The sequence below is a fragment of the Diceros bicornis genome, chromosome 37, assembly GCF_020826845.1.
Source record: "Diceros bicornis minor isolate mBicDic1 chromosome 37, mDicBic1.mat.cur, whole genome shotgun sequence".
NCBI classification, from domain to species: Eukaryota; Metazoa; Chordata; class Mammalia; order Perissodactyla; family Rhinocerotidae; genus Diceros; species Diceros bicornis.
This window is the reverse complement of record NC_080776.1, coordinates 14,051,004-14,073,693: the sequence shown is the minus strand read 5'-3', so window position 1 is coordinate 14,073,693 and position 22,690 is coordinate 14,051,004. Positions and strand designations below refer to the sequence as shown.

Here is a 22,690-nt window from a genome sequence, read left to right as displayed (position 1 = left end):
AAAGATAGGGGAGGGAAGTTGTAGTGGAAATTTAGTTGCAGCAATAGCATAGGGCCAGTTTTATAGGTTCTTGTAGTTCATTATAGTGTGTAGGATTTTATCCTGTGATATTAAGTCATTGGAGGGTTGAGAAATGCCTCAAAGGTTGCTTTGTGATTCTAGAGGTCAAGAGACAGGTCTGGACTATGTAAAACCCGTTTATTAGTGATCTTGCATATAGCTTACATTATAGGATAAAATATTTATACTGGCCTATAACATATTTCTTTGATTTAAAATTGAAGATTCCACTTCATTATTTTATTGAACAGATACGTGCATGTATACCTATGAGCGCGCGTGCGTGTGTTTGTATAAACAAACTATAATGAACTTTTCTGTTAATAGGTGCGAGAAGATGTACTAAATTCATTGAATAACAACTTTCTTCAAACGCTAAATCAAGCTTGGAATGATCATCAGACAGCTATGGTGATGATTAGAGACATACTAATGTATATGGTAAGTAGAGCTTTTTTGTTGTTTTCCTTTGAGAAGTTAGGCATTTCAAAACACAATGTCTTCTTTCTCTCACGTTCAGTTGGATGGTACATGTCAGTGTGGAAGGTGCTTTTTTAAAAATAATATTTCCTTTGCAAGGGCTAGCCTTAGCTTATATGAGTAAAATCTTAGTTGTCCATATAGTTACTGAATGATTAGAATGGAAGACAAAGGGAAAGATTTAATTTTTTTTGCAATATCTAGCACTTGTACTTTAAAATGTGGGGGAAAAAAGCCTTGTTAACGTCTCTTCTTGAGTAAGAGTGGTCCAATGACAATGAGAGATGAAAACTGAATATTCTCTTACAAATTTTTAAAACCTAATGTCCTTATATCTTCAGTGACAGGGGATGTCATATTAATATAAATATTTTTATAATAATCATACTCTAATAGCTGTTGTCTCTCTCTCCCAATAGTAAATACTTGCAGTATATGTATTCTTCAGATATATATTCCATTTTTCACCTATTATGATTACTGTTTTTTGTTTTTATCAGTCAAGAAAAATATCTTGTTCAGCAAGACAGTTTGGAAAACATTGGCTTTGAGCTAAGCTGTTTAATAACTTGCAAGGAGATTAAACTATCAGTTTTTTTTTTAAACTTTATCATGATTATAGAATGAAGCTAGATTCATCAAGCTTAATTATTGTGTCACTGTAAAATTATCAAGTCTAATAACTTGTTACTTCAATGTTTATGTTTGGGAGTTGGACATAATGATTTTCTTCTAAGATTTGACTCTGCTTTTCAGATTTTTATTTTCAGTTTCTTTAGTTGTGATTTTTAGTTGTCATGTAGTGGTGAGAGCTTGTCCTAGTTTCTTTTACTTGATAGAATAAAGCAATGTTTGGAAAGAATTTCCAGTAAGAGCAGACAGCTGTGAAGTTTTTTGTTCTGCTGAGTGAGTTCTCTCAGGCCTGTTACCCCTGGTTTTGTAGGGCTTAGTGGCAAGGGGGTCAGGGAGAGGCTCGTTTTTCAGGGTGTGATTAAAGGTATAACAGATTATTTAGCCTCTCTGAGCCTCATTTTCCACTTTGGGATACAGATTCATCTTGTGTTGACATTTTGAGATAAATGAGATAGCATATGAAAACATGTATCGTAATGTCAGGGATATAAATGTGAAGTACTAAGTTAGCTCACTGCTGTTCTTAAGTTCTGGATTTGGTGAGTCTTTAAATTCTAGCACTAAGATGGAAAACCACTTGTAATTTCATGTTCCATTGCTATTTTGATGAAAGAGATATTTTAAAATTACACACACACTCACTCTTATATCATGTTATTTCTTAAATTTCTGTTTTATTTCAGTTCCTTCTTTTTTTTTTTTGATCCCGAATGAAATCTCAAACCTTGAGTCCCAGCTGTTATGTGACCGTAGTCAAGAAACCAATTATTTAGTTCATTCCTCAGCTTCCGCATGATACCGTACCAGCTGGGGGGGCAGCCGTGAGCCTTGAAGGAGCCATTCACCTAAAGCACGCACAGAGCCTGGCCCGTCGTGTTGTGTGCTCGGTAAAAATTAACTAGTACTAGTATTTCTTGTCCCTTCATCCTTTCATCAAACCCATCTGGTAGTGTCACAACCCTGGATAAGCCCAGCAGCTTACCCTTCCTGTGCCTCTGCTGGAGGAAGCCCCACACAGGGTCAGTCAGGGCCACTGTTTGTCCATCGTCACAGACCTCCAGTCGACCCTCCACACTGCCCAGCAGTCTCCTCCTTTCTCTCGTCAGCTCATTCCACCACTTTGAAACAGTTATTTCTCTTCAGACCTCTAGCTCTCCTGCTGGTCCCCTCCCTCTTCACAAATGATCTTGCATTCTCCTTCTCAGAGAAAAGAGAGAGCACAGGTGGAAACGATGTTCATTTCTTGCCACTGAATCTACAACTTTACCTGTATTTTCTCCCCTTTTGTGTTTTTCTTTTTCCCTCCTGTTTTAATAGAGGGCAGTGTCTCCTCTCCTGTCAAAGGCCATTCTCCACCTGTGCTAAGGATTATATCCCCTTCTACCTTTTCAAAAAGTACTTTCAGGTTCTGCCTTTTTGCTAGGTGTTAACTTATCAGCATTAGACACATTCAGGCCACCCACATGCCGAAAATAAAATTCCACTAAATTTTCTTTTGGACTCCTGTACTGCCTCCCAGAGTCTCATTGTCATTCACAACTAAATGTCTCATAAAAAATGTTGACACTTGCTGTCTCTATTTTCTCATCTTTCATTCACTTTGAATATGTTGCAGTTAAGCTTCTACGTCAACTATTCTGTTGAGTCTTGCTCTTATTAGGATCACTGCTAATCCTCATTCTCCTTGATTTTTTTCAGCAGCATTTGGCACAGTTGCCTACTCTTTTCTTCTTCTAACACGTTGAGTCCTTAATTTCTGTGACAAAGCGCTCCCTTGGTATGCCTCCTGCCTTTCTAACTGTTCCTTCTCAGCCACTCCTTCTCCTCTGCCCTGTAAATAGAGGCATTCTTGGGGCTTAGTTCTAGACTCTCTTCTCCTAGACACCTCATTCACTCCCATAGCTTCATTTAGTGCCTTTGTGCAGGTGATTCCCAAATGATGTCTCCAGTCTCACTCTCTGACATTGAGACTCGTTGATGGCTTCCTTCGTTGTCTGAGAGGTACTTCAAACCTGGCATTTCCAAATGAGCTCATAATTGGTGTCATTCCATTTGTTCATGCCAGAAACCTGGGAATTATTATTGTCAATTTCTTTTCCCTCTCTGTCAATGTCATGTATTTCTACAATGTGCAATTTCTGTTTTCATATCTACTACCCAAGACTAAAGCACCTTCATTTCTCTCTTGGAGTATTCAGAACTAGTCTTATAACATTCACTATACTGCTCTGTAGTCTCTTTTCCATATTGCTCCTAGAGTTATTATTTTATTTTATTTTTTTATTTATTATTTTTTTTGTGAGGAGTATCAGCCCTGAGCTAACATCCAATGCCAATCCTCCTCTTTTTTTGCTGAGGAAGACTGGCCCTGGGCTAACACCTATGCCCATCTTCCTCTACTTTATATGGGATGCCACCACAGCATGGCTTGACAAGCAGTGCGTTGGTGCGCACCCGGGATCCGAACCGGCGAACCCCGGGCCGCCGCAGCGGAGCGTGCGCGCCCAACTGCTTGCGCCACCGGGCCAGCCCCATAGAGTTATTATTTTAAAACACATGATCGTGGGCCGGCCCCGTGACTTAGTGGTTAAGTGCACACGCTCCGCTGCTGGCGGCCTGGGTTCGGATCCTGAGCGCGCACCGATGCACCACTTGCCTGTCCATGCTGAGGCCACATCCCACATACAGCAACTAGCAGGATGGGCAGCTATGACATACAGCTATCTACTGGGGCTTTGGGGGGAAAATAAATAAATAAATCTTTAAAAAAAAAAAATAAAACACATGATCGTGTGACTGCCGTGCTGAAATCCTTATCTCTCATCTTGGAATCTTCACACATGTCTTCTCTCTGGAAATGTTTCCAGAATGTTTTCTCTCTTTATGTGATTTGCTCCTATTTATCCCTTAGGTCTTAGCTTAAATTTCTCATAAGCTTTCCCTGACTAATGCTGTTTGCGGCCCAGTGGCCGCAGTTGCTCTCACTGTACCCAGTGCTGTTCCTCTGCAGCATTTATCACAGATGTTATTAACAGCTGTAGTGCCTCCTTTCCCCACTGGGAACTTGATGAGGAGGGGCCACTGTCTGTGACACCACCGTGTCTCTAACACCTAGCATAGCTTCTTGCACAAACTAGGCACTTGTATATATCTTGGATGAATTAATACACAGATTCTTTTTTAATAGATCATGCTTTTTCAAAATGCTTATTTAAAAATATGCTATTTTAGATTCATAAGGGAATTAAAATGTTAAGATATCTATGTTCCACAAGGTAGAATTCTTTCATTTTCATATCTGTCATTCTCTTCATTTTGCTTTTTTATGTGTAGTATTCTAGACTTAATTAAATAAATGCTTTTTAAAATTAAGGTAAAATTTATATACACTGAGATGTGTAGAACTAAAGTATATAAAATTATTTTTGACAAATGTATGCACTCCTGTAACCAGTACTTCAGTCAAGATAAATAAATGCTTTTAATTTTCCAAAAATCAGAAAAGTTTTTCCTATTGACATCTACATTATTTTCTTTGAAGATTTTTACCCTCATTTCAGACTTCTCAGGTCACATTACCTGCTAGATAGGGCACATATATCTACCTGAGGTGTACGGGTTATACCTTCATGGAGCCCAGACAGATTTCTTGTTCCTCTGAATATTGGCTTTAACTGTTGGAATTTTATGTCTCAGGCTCAGAGAGGGAGGAAAGATGCTTCACTCTCTACCCACCTTCCACCCCCTCAGCTAACTGACTTTTACTCTTAACAAGGAAGTGTCTGTGTTTAAAATGTCGTGCATAAGCCTCAGTGTATAGATAGCATGGGGACACACTGACTCTTGAAAGTGGAAATAGAATCACAGGTTACGTGGAGGCAGCCGTTGGTCAAAATTTGTCCCACATAACTTTGCTGTTTGGCAGGTTCGGTGTTTCAAAAAGTAAAGTGTACCTGTCTCTAGATGAAACATGTGACCTCTAGTTTCTGCCACTCCACCCCTTCCTCGTGTTTGGGACTGGCATTACCTGTTCGGCCCCTGAAGGCATTAGAGTTTGTAATCTCTGCTTTATAAATCTAATAGATTTGTTATTTTTAATTCGTTCTTTTCTTAAAGAAAAGTTAACGTGTTGAACTTTTAAGATAGGTTGGAGCTACTTAGTGTAAGTTTCCTTTTCAGTTTTAATTGTTTAAAAGATTAATGATTGGGGAAAGATTTGAGTATTTTATGAAGAAAGTTTGTTATAATATAGGTTATATAATTGCTTTAATTATCGGTATAATCCATAAGTATATATTAATATTTGGTTAATTTTTTTCCCTTAAACTGTAAAAATGAATACAATATCAAGGGAAAATTAAATTTATGGATGGTATTCTATAGGCTCCTTTTGAGCCATTAGAATTAATGCCAAAGGAAATAGAAAAGCATTTCCTATTGTGGTATATAGGGTTAATAGAAGAATTTTCTACATAATACTGTATAGAATTTCAAAGATATTTTAATGTTTTTACTTAATTTGTCTGTATGTCCAGTCATTTTCACAAACAGCGAAGACACAGTACTATTGCAAGTTATCCTTAAAGATTAGAGTCTGTAAATTCAAAGGCATAGGGCGAGAGTTTCCCAGGAAAGGAGGGTCACTGCTTCTTTGAGCTATTTGGAAAGTCATAAAGGATGGATAAAGAGGTGAGGTGGAATGTAGCAGCAACTTTGTGAAGAGGAGAGAAGCTGAGGAAACTCGTTTCTGATGCTCTTAGTTTCCTTACTAAAGTAGAAGGTGGGACCATCAGTTTAGGGTGGTGGGGGCATGTGAGGTGTTAAGGAACGTGGTAGGCTGAATAGTGATTCCCCAGATATGTCCATGACTAATCTCGAACCTAGGGGTTGTTACCTTATACGGCAAAAGGAACTTTGCAAGTGTGATTAGGTTAAGGATCTTGAGATGAGGAGATTGTTCTAGGTTATCCCGGTGGGCCCAGTGGGATCACAGGATCCTTATAAAGAGGGTCACAAAGGAGAAGGTGATGTGATGACAGAGGCAGAGATTGGAGTGATAATACTTTGAAGATGGAGGAGGGGCTACAGCCAAGGACTACGTGTAGCTGCTAGAAGCTGAAAAAGGCAAGGAAGTGAATTCCCCCTTCAGCCTCCAGAAGGAACCAGCCCTGTTCCTTCTGTTGACATGTTGACTTTAGCCCAGTGAAACTGATTTAAGTCTTCTGAACTCTAGAACTGTAAGAGATTAAATTAGCTACTAAATTTGTGGTAATTTATTCAGCAACGTAGGAAACTAATACAAGCAAAAAATTTGGAAAATCCCCTGTGCTGGGGTCAACTATCTGTAAATAAATGGGTCATCTGTAGTTGTGAGGGGATAATACAGGTGAGTTGGCACAAATTTTGTATAGTGGAGGCAGTCAGCGGAGTTTGTACTTTTCCGGGAGTGCCTAGCAGTCTCAGAAGAATGTTCAAGGTAAGCAAAACCCACTGATAGAATGTGTCATGTTGTTATGGGGAGAATTCTAAGATAGTAGCATTATTGAAATGGTTCATTAGGGGTCTGTGCTGCTTAGTAAGTAGGCAAGTGAATCATAAGCTCCCAGTAAATATAAGTATTCGGTATTAGGGATCAGTAGACCTTGAGATCCAGTGAGTGAGGAGCAGGTTAGTTTAAGTGTAATCAAGTAGGAGAGGTGGGAGGAGAAAGAAGATCTGCAGTGCCAGAGGTATGGGATGTCTTTTCATGATGAGGTTCAAGGTTTGCCCATATCAATGTGTGAGTGAAGGGAATCCTGATAAGATGGGAGATGAAAATGTAGGTGTCTGTAAGGAGTGTGTCAGATTGATCGTTGTTATGAATGTTGCAGTTGCCAAAAGTAATAAATGGCAGTGAGCGGAGTTGAGAGACATAACGTAAGCTATTTGCCAAAGCCTTCCTCCAAAGATTTGTGTGTCCTTGGAGGTCCGAAGATAGGATGAGAACATGGAGATGGTGGAATTTGTGAGGCTGTATTTTCTTTTGTAGATTTTGATGCTTTTAGGTCCAAAAAAATTTCTTCCTTAGAATATTCTAGGTTACACGTTTAGAGAAGTTTGAAAATAGCTTTATTCTAGAAAAGCACAGGTAGGTTGCTTAAGAGTCTTCCTGCCACCTTCTCTGCTTTCAAAGTGACATCTTAGAAGAAAATAGGATCTAGTGGCTTTTGGGCTATTAAGCTTCAGACTTGTTCATATTTTTAGTGATTCTGCTTTTGCAAGAAGGGTCTGCTCAAAACAGGCTTTCCCCATATGTGCTCTCGTTCTTGCGTTTGTGATTGACAGTAAAATACCTTGGCATCTTTGTATGGTTAGGTGAGAAGCTGAGTACTAGACTTTTATGTAAAATAAAACCAGTGCAGCATCATAAATACTGTAAAGGTTAAGAGTATTGTGCTTGATAATTAGGATTTCTTCCTTGTCTTGCATCTCAATTCCTGTTTCAAACTAATTAAAAGAACCATAAACACCTTGATTACCATGCCCCGTGAACTGTTTTTGTCTGTGTGCAGTGATGATGTAGCAGTCCATGACGTTGAGTTTAGGGAGGCAGGTATTTTGCACTGCCCGTCGTGAAGTAGCTCCTGTGGAACGGTCAGAAATAAAGCACGTATCTCTGAAGGAAGTAGGGAAATGAAACTTGTGTACATAAAAGGGACTGCTCCCAGTATATATACTATAAGAAGTTTAGTGAGAAAAGTATTTAGTCATGAATTAAGAGACTCTCAGCTTCAGTTCCTGCTTTGTCATTAGTTTGCTTAAGTCATTTAACCTCTCTGGATAAGACTCGTTTCCTTATCTATAAGGAAAATAAACTTATTGGATAAGAACTCTGGCTCTTATCTTTTTGGGGTTATAGATCCCTTGGAGAATGGTCAAAATTCATGGATCATCTCCTAGAAGTGGGCATTTGTGCATCTACACACCACACAATGTACACTTTTATATGCAGTTTCAAGGGGTTTATGGGTTCCCTAAAGCCTCTCTATGGGATCAGGTTGAGGATGTGTTGGTTAGATCATTTTAAATTTTAGAACTCTTTCAGCTGTTAAGTTTATTTATTTATTTATTTATTTATTTATTTATTTATTTATTTTTCCCCCAAAGCCCCAGTAGATAATTGTATGTCATAGCTGCACATCCTTCTAGTTGCTGTATGTGGGATGCGGCCTCAGTGTGGCCGGAGAATTGGTGCGTCGGTGCGCGCCCGGGATCCGAACCTGGGTCGCCAGTAGCGGAGCGCATGCACTTAACTGCTAAGCCATGGGGCCGGCCCTCAGCTGTTAAGTTTTATACCATTTTACAACTGAAAGTAAACAGCTACATGTGTCTGAGGAATGGTAATGAAGGAAAAAGCAGGAGGTGTGGGTAGGTAGTATTAAGTTGATGACAGTTTCTTTAAGAACTTTTTTGTTTGTTTTTTTTTTTTGGTGAGGAAGATTATCCCTGAGCTAACATCTGTTGTCAGTCCTCCTCTTTTTGCTGAGGAAGATTGACCCTGGGCTAACATCTGTGCCCAGCTTCCTGTACTTGATGTGTGGGATGCCTGTCACAGCATGGCTTGATAAGCGGTGCATAGGTCTGCGCCTGGGATCTGAACCTGTGAACCTCGGGCCGCTGAAGCAGAGCACGAGAACTCAACGTATGCCACCAGGCGGGCCCCGCTTTAAGAATTCTTAAAGTGGGTTGATAGAGCCTTGGTTGGCTATGAGTCTACCCAATACCATTCCTTATAATAGCTTTAACACTTTTCTAGCCCTTTGTGTGTGCCAGGCACTAAGTGCCTTAAGTATACTAATTCATTTAATCATCACAATATCTCTTGATTGTTATTTTTAAGCAGTAGTTTGGGAAAGCAATAAAATTTTTATTTTTTTGTTTGTTAATAAAATTTTTATTCTTCTCATTTCTTTGAAAAAGTAAAAATACTTTTCTGAATACACAACTACAGATATCATTTATTACATGGCTATATCCCTGTGCTAAATGTTTTAAATACCTGACCTTCCAGGTGTTTGTACTCTCCATTTTGCAAATGAATAAACTGAGGTTAGAGAAGTTAACTAACCTGCCAAGATCACACAGTTACTACGTTACTGGAGTAGTGAATTGAATCCAAGTCTTTTGATTCCAAAGCCCATGGTCTTGACTACTTTGCTGTACCACCTCAGTGCAAAATAATTATGTATACTGATTCTGCTTAACAGAATTTATGATAATTTACCCCGAGTTGAGCTAACATTGATTCACCTTTGTGCTTATGAAGATAAATTCATTTAGCAAGTATACAGTGAATGTATATTGTGTATCAAGCACTCTTCTAAACAACTGTGGTTCCTTTTTCCGAGTTCTTCTGTCAGTGGGCAGTTTTATAATGTGGACATTCGTTTGGGCAGATAATCCTGGTTTCCCAAGCCTAATTAAGACTTTATGATCTAAATGTAAACTATCAAAGCATATTAGAAATCTTTAGTGTTCTGTGTTTCTTTTCTTATTTTTTATTTTCAGTCTCATATTAAAATCCTCACTGAAGAATTGACTTCCTAACATTTTAGATTCCTGATTGTCATCAGAAGTTATTTAAAATCATCATTATTGGAATACTTAGAAACTCACCAAAATTATTAGATGCCCTAGCAGTTATTCTCTTTGATAGTATACTAACCCTTTGAAAGTCCTCTACTAATTTTTTTAAAAACGTTTTTGTTGATATATAACAAATAAAAGTACACGTGTTTTTTGCTGGTCTTTAAAAAGTGTGTTTTTTTCTGTTTGTGTTTTGGTAATTTTTGGGAGTTATTTATATGTTCTGGATAAAAGTTCTTTGTCAGATATATGTATTGTGAGATACCATCTTCTATTCTGGGCTTGCCTTTTCTCTCTGTTAATGGTGTCTTTGAAGAGAAATATTTAATTTTAATTAATTCCAGTTTTTCAGTCTGCAGTTGTTGGATAAATGTGTACATATCAGTTTGGTAAATTTATTAACCATCATTGTTCAAATCTCCCACATCTTCACTAGATGTTTTTTGTCTGCTTGTTACATCAGCTATTGAGAAATGTTAAAATCTTCAGATTTGATTTTGGATTTGCCTGTTGCTCCTTTTAGTTTATGTATTTTGAGGTTTTGTTACAAAGTGAATATAAATTTATGATTGTTTTATCTTCCTGTTGAGTTGATGCTTTTATTTTTATGAAATATCCTTCTTTGTTTCTACTAATACTTCTTGCCTTCAAGTCTTTGTCTAGTATTACTATGTGAGCTTTCTTTTCGTTAATGTTTGCATGGCAAATTTCTTCCCATCCTTTTCTTTCTACCTTTCTGTGTCCTGATATTTAAGGTGTGTCACTTGAGAGCACCGTACAGTAACATGCTTTTTAACCCCATCTGATAATCTTTGTGTTTATTAGTTTTTAAATTTTATTTATATTTTTTTTGGTGAGGAAGATTAGCCCTGAGCTAACATCTGTTGCCAGTTCTCCTCTTTTTGCTGAGGAAGATTGGCCCTGAGCTGACGTTTCTGCCCATTTTGCTCTATTGTACGTGGTATGGCTGCCACAGCATGGCTTGATAAGCGGTGCGTAGGTCTGCGCCTGGGATACGAACCTGCGAACCCCAGGCCACCAAAGTGGAGCACGTGAACTTAACCACTATGCCACTGGGCCAGCCCCAGTGTTTGTTTTTAAATTGAAGCATATAGTTCATTTATATTTAATGTAATTCTTAATACATTTGGGTTTAAATTTTCATCCTATTTTTTTTTCTGTTTGTCTCATCTGTTCTTTATTGTTTTTCCTAGCTTTCTTTTAGATGAATCAAGTATGTTTTATTATCCCATCCCTGTTCTCCATTAGCTGTTATTTATATATTCTTTCATTATTAGTTTAGTGGTTACCTTAGAGATTACAACATAGATCCTTGACTTTTAGTTTACCTTATATTAGTTTTTTTCCTAACCACTTCCTGGATAGTGTGAGTCTTTAGAATACTTTAACTTCCTGGGTTTTTTCCCCTTGGTTTTCAGACATTTGACCCTGGGGTGTGTGTTTTGTTTTGGTGGGGGGACAAGCCTGGTACTTTTACAGACATCATAGATGGGACATTGTGAAGGCCCTGGGTGATAGGCTTCCTTGGAAGGAAGTGTGATTCTCTTCTGGCGGGCGGGCGGCCATGGTGTGGGCGGATCACCGTGAGCTGGCGGAGCTGGCTTGAAGGCTTTGTTAAGATTGGTCTGCTTTTAATTGTCTTTATTTCCAGTGCGTGTCTCTCCTCACAGGGAATAGCCTTCTGGGGTCTCAGCGAAAAGCCTGAGCTTTACCAGTTTGCTCTCCACGTTACTGTGCCTTGAATTCCAGCTTTTGTCTGCTCACCACTGCGAGCCTGCTGAGAGTCTCTGTTGACTTCTTTAGCCTCCCAGTGCTGCTGTATGGTTGGTGTTTTGGTGTCTCACCCATGCTTAGGTGATGTGTGAGTAAACATCTCGATGAAAATTTGCTTGCAGAATTTCTGGTTCTTTGCATCTCTCTCCCCTTCATGCTTGGACCTCCTAAGTTCTAGCTGCCTGATAGCCAGCCCACTTGTGGCCTCTTATTTCCAGTCCTCCAAATACAACAAATGACCTAAGGGAACGCGTGAAGGCGACTGTGGGGCTCCTCTCAGTATACTTGCCTTGTCTTCGGAGCCTTGGCCCCACAAGTCCAGGTTGCCTTTGTTGCTCTTTGATGCTTTTGAACAGTTGGTGTGTGTTTGTTTTTAGTTGTTGTAAAATACACATAAAATTTATCATCTTAGCCATTTTTAAGCATATACCTTAATGATATTAAGTACATTCCTACTGTTGTGGAGCCATCACCTCCATCCATCTCCAGAGCTTTCATCTTGTAAAAATTAAAACTCTATACCAGTTCAACAGTAACTCTCCATGCCCTCCTCTCCCCAGCCCCTGGTCTACCACCACTGTACTTTTCTGTCTCTGTGAATTTCACCACTCTAGATACCATGAGGTATCTATATCTATAAGTGGAATCATAGAGTATTTGTCCTTTTGTGATTCAGGATTCATTCATGTTGTAGTATGTGTCAGAATTCCCTTCCTTTTTAAGGCTGAATAATATTCTGTTGTATGTACGTACCACATTTTGCTTATCCATTCATTTGGCAATGGACACTTGGGTTGTTTCCACCCGTTGGCTATTTTGAATAATGCTGCCATGAACATGGGTGTACAAATATTTCTTTAAGACCCTGCTTTTGATTCTTTTGGGTATATTCCCAGATGGTGGACTTGCTAGATCATATGGTAATTCTATTTTTAGTTTTTGAGTAACTGCCATACTGGTTTTCGTAGTGGCTGCCATTTTACATTTCCACCAGCAGTGCTCAGAAGTTCCAATTTCTCCATATCCTCGTCAACACTTGTTGTTTTCTGTTTTTTTTTTTTAATAGTAACTATCTTGATGGATGTGAGGCAGTAGCTTTTTATTTTCATCCAGTTTTTATAGTTGTTCTTGACAGAGGAGTTGATCTTATAAAAGCTGTTTTTTTCAAGATTAGAAGTGGAAATACGTGGAGTAGTGTTTTGAGGAAGGTGTTATTTTACAGATGAGGAAACAGACTCATCTGTACACAGATGGATATTCAGGTCACACTAGTAAGTGGCAGAGATAAGACTGAAAAACAGCCTTTTTGGCCCTTAAATCTGTGTTCTTAACCACTGAATTATGTCGCGTCTCTAATACAGGTCTTCTTTCCTCAAAGTCATATCATCTCATTGCTCCAGGATATTGATCGTGATTACTCTTATAGTCCTATTGGGACTATTTTCTAGTGTTGTTTGTTTTTTCCCCACCATTAGATTATTAAATTGTGGAGTAGGGAACAGGGCTCTTATTTTTATGATTTGGTATAAGTTACACAGCTTTAGAGAAACATGACTAGGGCTTTGATTTGTCATATATCCTAGGAGACAATTCTTAAAATAAATGGAAAGTATTTTTAAATAGAATTTCTTACAACTACATTGTTTTAAAAATTTTTAAAAACAGCCCTGGAGGGATTTTGGGCCCATTTTATAGTGGTGGGAACTATGACTTGGAGCTTTAGTGGTGGAGCTAAGTTTTCAAGCCACGTTTTTTGATACTATATTCTGTGCTTTTCCATTCACTTTACCAGTAATACTGTTAAATTCAGAAATGTTAATCTGTCTGTACAGTTTACTATTTCATATCTTACCAGTGCCCTTTCAGCAGTGTAGTCAGGCACTAGCATTGTGGAAAATATTGGGACAGTTCTTTAAGCTTTGATGTAAGGAGACTTTTTTCAACTATAATTTTGCAGTAGAAACTTTTTATTACCTTTATGTTTTGTTTTTTGTTTTTGTAATTTTCTATTTCATTGTTTTAAGCCTTCTTACCTCTTATGTATTTCATGTTTTGAAAGTGAACCCTGTTTGAAAACACTTAAATTTATTGCTTGTTGATAGAAGATTGCCTAGTGATTAAGCTTGGGAAAGCAGGTTCAAACATGTTCTAACAAACAGTAGCTACTTGTTATAGAGTTATTTGCTTGTTTGGTTTTTTAAAAAATGAGTAATTTTTTAGGGTTTATCTGTAGTTTACAAGTAGGATATTTAATATTTGTAGAGATTTTTAACCCTGTTTACATTCCTCTTTTAAAAAAACAAACAAAAACACAGTTAATAGATCCTCTTGCTGTGAGGACAAGAAACTGAAAGAGAAATTATTTAAGAGTTTGATTAACCTGCTTGAGTTTGCTTGATAAACCAACTTTGAGAGCTGTTCCCTACAGTGTTAACAGTGGTCTTTGTCTAAATAAATAGCTACCATTGGCTGTAAGTGGGACCAGGCAGGGACCAAGTGTACCAATCCTTAACTGCCCTTGGTTCCTTAGTGGTATTATTAAAAGTACTGAACTACTGGTATTTGAAGCAAACATTTTATAGAGAGATCCCTTAAACTTTATAATTGAGACGGACTGTTGTATTTATATTTGTAGTACTAAGTTTTCTTTCGAGTTGAATGTGACCCAAAGGTTAGTTTTAGAATTTGATTCCCAAATACCTGTCTAATCTTACAAGGGAACATTGTTCAAATGAGACACTAAATATGAGTAAAAGAGCTTATAATTTGTTTCTTTCCTTGGGTGCACCATTGATTACTGTGCCAATTACCCATTTATTCTATTTTGCTTTTCTGTGACATAATGACTGTTGGTTAAAAGTATGTGCTGAACCATTTCTTGCAGGTAAGTTAAGTAGTAAGTTATTTTTTGAACTTCATTATCAAATTTGGTTTTGTTTTATTTTGATTTGTTTTTAATACCATTCCATTAGTAATGAAGCTGTTTAGTCCATTTACAAAGTCGGCCCTTGACTTGGCACACCTTTAACTTTTGTAAGATATGTATTTTTGCATAGCATTACGTCTTGACACCTAAGAATACTTTTGCATGCTGAGTTTTTCATCTCTTGTACATTAGTTAAATATTTAGGTATCTTGGTGAAGACATCAGTCAAGGGGAAGAGGCAGATGTTTTCCAAGATGGTGGGAGTAGTAATATCTGTGGCCTTGTAGGGCCAACCATCTTGTAAGCTGTAGTGTCCTCTTGTCTGCTGGGAATGCAAGGAGCCCTAGGTCATGAGTAGGAATTTGCCGAAGGAGTTTTACATGCAGATCAGCTGGTTGAGGTTCCCTTTTCTTATATCAGAGGAAGAAAGACTCCATCTCTCTTTATCTCAATTCCTAGAGACCTGACTGTTCTAGTTAATGCTTTTAAACAGGTGGTACTTTTTTATTTCTTATCTGGCTTTTATAGTTATTTCTTGGCAGGGAAGTTGGTCTTATAAAAGCTTTTCTTTCAAGACTAGAAGTGGAAATAAGTGGAATAGCATTGTGAGGTAGGTGTTGTGTTACAGATGAAGTGATTATAAGTTGGTTTATCAGGCTCCCTGTACAGATGAAGTCAGATGCCAAACCAGTCTGACTTCTTCCCAGCTCTGTGAAAAACAGGGACAATGAGATGGTCCCATCGTTGGTTATTCACTCTCACCCCTGGGTCATCTAGCTTGTGAAGATTTCTTGCCCACAGCAGGTTACCTTGGCCTAGGAATAGCAGCTCCTGAGAGAGAACCATAGATAGAGATTTACAATGTAGTTTATGTCTGTAGTGATGAAACTCACATCCCTTTAGTAAGTCTAGTATTTAACTCACACATTAGCCTTTCAGACATGTTTTTCAGAACATTTTATTTTTAAAATGCCTGTGTTTTGGCTTAAAAAGGCACATAGAAGCAGCCACCAACTTCATATCTCAGCTGAGCTCTCTTCACTAGACAAAGGAGTGATGTTGGGCTCATACAAACTAGATTTTGATCAAAAGGCCTGAGATTAAAATACTATTTTTAGGTTATTAATATTTTTTTCTCTCTTTTAGAATGATTATCTTGTTTGTACTTTGTGATTGTATTCTTTTAGCTAGTTAGAGGTTAACTAGGGCTGGGATTTTAAATAGATCTTTTTTTTTTTCGATTTTATTTATTTATTTTTTCCCCCCAAAGCCCCAGTAGACAGTTGTATGTCATAGTTGCACATCCTTCTAGTTGCTGTATGTGGGACACGGCCTCAGCATGGCCGGAGAAGCGGTGCGTCAGTGCGCGCCCGGGATCCGAACCCAGGCCGCCAGCAGCAGAGCGCGCGCACTTAACCGCTAAGCCGCGGGGCTGCCCTTAAATAGATCTTTTTTTAGAATTAAATATTCATGTAGAAATATGTACAAAATAAAAGTCCTACAGTGATTTAAATGATTAGAACTACATTAAGATTGTATTACATAAAATCATCCACTTATTTTTTAACAAAGAGATTCCTATTAGAAGAACCTATTATGAAAATGCTGTTGTGTACCAGCAAGCTGAATTCCTTCTGATAGTGCTAATAAGCAGTAAGCAAATTTAGCATGTTCATTTAGCAAATACTTTAATATGTATCATGTGCAGATCACAAGTTTATTGTGAATATGTGCATGTCTTTCTGTTTAACATACACTTAGACACTTGTGTATATGCATGTATAGCTTTTATTTTGCTTGAGAGTAATTAATCATACATGCCAAACATTAAAATAAATGACTATTTAGTAATACTAATTTAAATAGCCATTCTGAAGTTTGTGGGTTTTCCCTTCTCCATTTATCAGCTCTCTGGTATCTATAATCAAATTTCAGGGTTAACAGGTTTTCTCAATATTATGTCATTTAATTATAATCATTATATACACCTTGACAGTCTCACATTAAAAGACAAAGGTTTAAATCTTGTACTACAACAACTGTGTTTTCTTGTCCCCAGTCATCCTTCATGGACTTAGATGTTCTCTGCTGGCTCAGACACTCAGCTGTGTGTTCCCGTCATACCTGGCTTCCTTGACTGAAGCATTGTTTCCCCCCATAGGCAATGTACCTGAAGAATTCATCAGCTGCACCTGACCCTTGCTCTGCCTTTTTGCCAGAGGGCTTGAGATAACAGACATTATAGGCCATAAGGTTGTAGATTCACCTACTTGAGTAGTGATAGCATGCCCATGCCTATGCTTAGGATTGAGAAGAGGGAAACTCAGGTCAGGAGAGACTCATAACAAATAGAAAGGGAAGAAGTACTAGTGAAATGTATCTTGATCCTTAGTGTATGTTATTTTATGATCAGAGAGTTAAGCTTCATAGGAAATCATATTAGAGTTTTAGAAATTATCTTTACCACCCCTTTTTTGTTACCTGGGACCAGAGTGGATAAACTGGACCTTACTCAAGGTCACACAGCTAGCTAATGGTAGAGCCAGAGATCATACAAAAAATTCCTAACCTCACATCTAGTATTTTCGTATTCAAAAATTTACTGTAACTGATATATCTGTTTTAGAAAACAGTTTGTCAATGTCCATGTTACCCAGTACTTCCACCAGAAATCTGCTCAAGGAAAATGAAAGCATATGTCCACAAGTAATAGTACCCAAATGTTCATAGCAACATTACTTATGGTAGACAAAGACAGGAAATAGCCCAAAATATCCATCAGCTGGTGAATAAACTAAATGTGACATATCTGTGCAATGGAATACTATTCAGCACTAAAAAGGAATGACATATTGATACATGTTACAACATTAATGAACCTTAGCAACTTTATGCTTAGTGAAAAATCAAACGCAAAAAATTACGTATTACGTGATTCCAATTATATGAAATGTCCCGAAAAGGAAATTTATAGAAAGAGATGCTAGAGTGGGAATTGACTGCAAGTGGGCTCAAGGGATTTTTTTGGGAGTGATAGAAATATTCTAGAACTGGATTGTGGCAATGGTTACACAACTATAGAAATGTACTGTCAATTACTGAACTGTACTCTTAAATAAATGAGTGAATTTTATGGCATATAAATTATACTGCAATAAAGCCAAAAAAGTGGGGGACATTAAAAAAATTTCAATGTAACACTTAATTTACTCTGAAGATTACATTCTATGTACCTTTTGTTCTGTAATGCTTATAGGTAGTGCCCTTTCACCAAAACCAGTAAAATCTGACCTAATTCTTTGACATTTCTCTTAGCCTAAATTAAGAACAATTGGTTTCTTAAGAAAGAGGTTAGTATCTTAGTAGACCTATGTTAAACTCGCTAATATCATATATATATTCCCTACAAGATGTGCTTAATGTCCCATAGGCATAGTATGGTTGAAACTTACAGGGCTTGCCAGAATTACCAGTACTTTCTGTTCTAGCTGTGAAAAAACCTGACTGATACAAAGTTCTCTCACTGCTATTCCACTGCTTTCCAGAATATCTTCTCTCTTCTGCTTTTACCAGTTGAACTTTGTGCTGGGAGTCACTAAATATTGGTTTGAATTAGGAGTGGGTTATTTAAAAGCCTGGAGTGGTAATTGTAAAAATCCAGGATTTTACATTGATTGCTTCACAAATGTCTCTATTTCATGCTTCATCTTAATGAAACTAAAAGTAGAACTGTTAGACAATTTATTAGGTATGGATGGATGTAAGAAGGACAACATTGAACTCTAATCACAAGACTCATGTAGCAAAGAAAAAGTCTTCATCTCAGTGAACGTTTGTTTTAAATTAAAATGTTTAAGATGCAAATGTGTATGTATGTTTACTAGTTTCTCTCTTACCACTTGTCTTTAATTAACCAACTGGTTACTGGTTTTGATTGCAGTGAGTAAGAGTGATTCTGTATATGGTACTTTTCTGTATCACAGAATTTATATTCAAAACTGCACAAATGAAATTTATAAATAACTAATTTATGCAATAATCAGAGTGATTATTTTCATAATAAAAAAGATTCTCATTGCTTTTTAAATTATTAGATTTATGCCAGTTTTTATTGAATGCATCTTGTTTTATGCTGAAAAGTAAGCCAGAAGCGGGGAGGGTTGGGCCTTAAGGTAAAAGAGTAGCTGCAGTACCTGTGAAACAGTGGCAGCCATCAAAATGAGGAAGGATGTGGTGAGGAGCAAACTCGAAATTTAAGATCTTGAGGATGGAAGTGTGAAGTCCAAGAACTTACCAGAGAAGTCATCAGTGAAAATTTTGAACTCACTAAACTTGATGTCAGAATTTGAAAAGGGTGAGTTTGTGCTGAGATTATATAGAATGTAGAAATGTGGGCACCAAAGATGCTAATAAAAAAGCAACTTTTGCTTGTAGCCATTGGGTATGTACCATGGCGTAAGATGAATGAGAAAAGGTTGGAGGAATGAAGTCATATGAAGAGAGTACTACTCATGGAGACTTTAGTGAAAATTGGTTGGAAGGTTGATCAGTATCATTTTAGTTGCATTGCTAATATGGTGGAATTCTGTTCATGTTCATTTGGTAGCTTTGTTTGGTGTCGCTTATAATGACAGTGTTCCTTTTAAAAGTTTAAAGATCACAGTTTGCAGGGGTTCTTAACTGTCTTGGGATTACAGTTGTCTTCAAGAATCTGATGAAAGCTATGGGGTCCGTTTCCAAAGTGTTTAATGTAAGAACAAATACAAAATAATTTTATAATTTTAGGAAGTTCGCAGACCCACCAAAGCCCAGAGAGATCATGGTTAAGAATGAAAAGGAATTTTATTACTAATCCTTCTGTGAATTAAAAACACTAGTTTTTATTTCAATGTATTTTGGGATAAATACAGATTTTCAAATAATACACAAAATAGGACTTGTATAGCCAATAATTGTAGATTATGTGTGCTCTATAAAGTGAGGCACCTGTAATCATTTTGGTAACAACTTGAATTGACGGTAACTAGAGGTGTTTAGTTATGTAATACTTGATGCTGCTCTATTGTAAGCATTAGAGCTTTTAATATTTACCAGTAAGCAATCAACTTAAGTCAATATGGATCTGTATTGCATTCAGCTCTCAGTTTTACTGCAAAGAATGTGATCCTTAAGGACAGTTTATTTAGGAGAGTGAGCACCGTGTTTGGGTATGCCATGTCTTTGGTGAGGAAGGAAGGTCTGCCCGCCTTGCCATCTACCTTTCGTCTCTGCTTTCTACCTGCTTGCCTCTCCTGGGTGTAGTGCTTGCTCCCCGCCTCCTTTCTTAGGGTAAATGCGCAACTGCCTATAGCCGTTGTTTGTTTCACTGACAATGGTAAATTGTAAAGACTTACTCTCTTTTATATAACTTGGGAGGGACAAGAAAATTCCGTGTTTCTTAAGTTGGTTTGCAGTGTTTCTCATCTGAAAAATTGACTGCTTTTGGAATTTTATTTCCTTTATTATTGTAGCTCTCAGTGATTATTATTATTATTATTAATTTGGTGAGGAAGATTGGCCCTGAGCTAATATCTGTGCCAGTCTTTCTCTATTTTGTGTGTGGGTCGCCACCACAGCATGGCTTGTTAAGTGGTGTAGGTCCACGCCCAAGATCCGAACCCACGCACCTGGGCTGCCGAAGCGGAGTGCCCCGAACTTAACCGCTACGCCACCGGGCCAGCACCCACAATGGTTATTTTTATCTTTTCAAGAGTTGTACTCATGTTTATATGATTTTGTTTTAACTGCAGGACCGTGTATATGTACAACAAAATAATGTGGAGAATGTCTACAATTTGGGATTAATTATTTTTCGAGATCAAGTTGTACGTTATGGGTGTATTAGGGATCATCTACGACAAACACTATTGGATATGATCGCAAGAGAGCGGAAAGGAGAAGTTGTAGACCGGTATAATCATCTTTTTACTCTTCAGGTTTTGGTTTTGGTTTTTAGTGGTTCTATCTTGAGAATCGATTTGCTGTCATAATTTTATTAAAATAAATAAAGGTTTGATTGCCCAGCACATTGTGAAAATCCTCAGAAACTTTATATCACAGTTAACAAAGTTACCTAGATTTTAACTTAAAGGCACACATCTATTTTTAGAAGAGACCATCCCAAGCTTTTATTTAATATACTTGTTAAAAACAAGACAGCCATTAGTTTCCCTTTGGATTTTTCATGTATTAAAATTTTAGTCTGGCATTTTGTTGCTTTTTTGCTGTGTGATAGCATTTTTGTTTCTTCATCTTTTTCTTTAAGGGCTTTTGGCTAGCCTTCTTTCTTAACGTGTTTGAAGAAAAATTTTGGACATAGTCTAAAATGACTAAGAACTTCTGTACCCCTTCTTTTGAGTCATATTCCCTCCGCATTTCTAACCTGATTGCAGTGCCATTTTTTGTGACACTGAAGCTAGAGTGGCTTGAAACATGCAAGACTACTTTCTCTGCTTCTCTGTGTTCAAAGCAGCTATTAGATGAAGACTTGTCAAGTTCTTTTTATTTCATCTTTGATGCTTGGTCCGGATTGCCTAAAAGCCATATGGTACAAAACAGTTATATTGCCTATGAGTAGTTATGTGTTGTGCCCATGTCAGGCAGTATAGCCTCCCTCTCTCCTCTTGGCTTCCTGATAAACAGCCTTTTTATTCTCTCTCTGTTTTTAAATACACAGAAATATTTAGACATCTTAAACATATTTTCAGTAAAATTTGAAAGTTACAACAGCATGAGAACAACTTGAGATAAATAGCTTTGCAGACAAGACATGCTTTCCCATTATAATCACTCTAAATCCTTATGTTATAAATGAGTGGCTTAGGGGAAATTGGTCACTGATAAAAAAATATTCTGAAAGTCTTTCTAGCTATATTTGTTGCGTTTTTTTTACATGAATCTTTATTGTAATTTGATTATTAAGTGGTTTAACTTCTTTTGACAGAGGCGCCATAAGAAATGCTTGCCAGATGTTAATGATTTTAGGTCTTGAAGGACGATCAGTCTATGAAGAAGATTTTGAAGCTCCTTTTTTGGAAATGTCCGCAGAATTTTTTCAGGTAATCAGTGAAGATATAAATAAATGCTTTTGAGATGTTCTTAAAGTTATTGAATATAGTTACTAATTTGATCTTTTTGACCTTTTTTTACTGAGGCCCTTTGGGGAAGAGGGTGCAAAAAATGCCCTTCAGCACACCTACCTCACTTGCTTACATTTCAGTAAAGGGACTCACTGGAAACAAACTGAAGAGTTTGGACCTGTACACATGATTTTTTAAATTGTATGTTAAAAAACATAAACTTAGAAATAACCTTAACTTTTTATTATATTTATATGTTACAAATTATTTACCATAAATTCATAGGCAGTGCATCATCAGTGAAGTCTCACTATTCAGGCTTTTGGTAATGTAAGTTAACTAGTAAAATAAATAAAGAAATATGTATTATCCCGTAGTGCATATATGTTTTAAAGACTGTGGATTAGGAAATTATAGGTCAGTAAGTGCAGTTGATACAAGTTTTCCACGGTATATACAACCCCAAACCAACTAAATTGCTAAAAGTGAAGCTAAATTAGTACTAACTTGTAATGAAATGATAATAATTGATACCATGACAAATGTGAGACGATATTTATAAGATAATAATAACCAGGCATCCTTCCCAAAAGTCTCAGCTATCTGAGCAGTTTATAGTAGGAGCTTTGCAGTGTTGCCAAAACAGACTTATTTGAATACTAGCTTCAAGTTTTTCCTCCAATAATATGTTTTTTAAAAAATAAATGAATACAAAATTATAGTAACTGCTAATAATTCAGTAGGTCATTCATAAGAGCCATTAGATGTATATAAAAATGGAACTTGGTAAATTTTGGTGTTATTTATACATAAAGAACTAAAGAATGGACTTGCTGCTTTGTTTTTTTTTTTTTAATCAGTTTATAGCCCATCAGGAAGACTTTGTGGCCAGCACTGGTGAGCCTGGACCATGCTTTATGAACTATTAATTTTATAATGTAGGAAACAGTCTTTATTTTCTCCTAATACAGCAACTAATTCTAGATATTTTTGACCTTTGCATTTGTTTTAATTTCCTTCATTGCAGTATAGAAATACCAATAGATTAATTGTC

General features: G+C 37.1%; 1 protein-coding gene across 4 annotated transcripts in view; it reads left to right on the top strand.

Annotated features, from left to right (window-relative positions):
• The window catches only part of CUL3 (cullin 3), a 98,383-nt gene that overhangs the window by 41,847 nt on the left and 33,846 nt on the right, over window positions 1-22,690 (top strand). For all 4 annotated transcript variants that reach the window (XM_058533105.1, XM_058533103.1, XM_058533104.1 and 1 more), the window contains 3 exons: window positions 388-501; window positions 20,308-20,468; window positions 21,501-21,615. In XM_058533105.1, coding sequence (XP_058389088.1) covers window positions 388-501; window positions 20,308-20,468; window positions 21,501-21,615 — 390 coding nt within the window. The remainder of the gene's footprint in view (window positions 1-387; window positions 502-20,307; window positions 20,469-21,500; window positions 21,616-22,690) is intronic.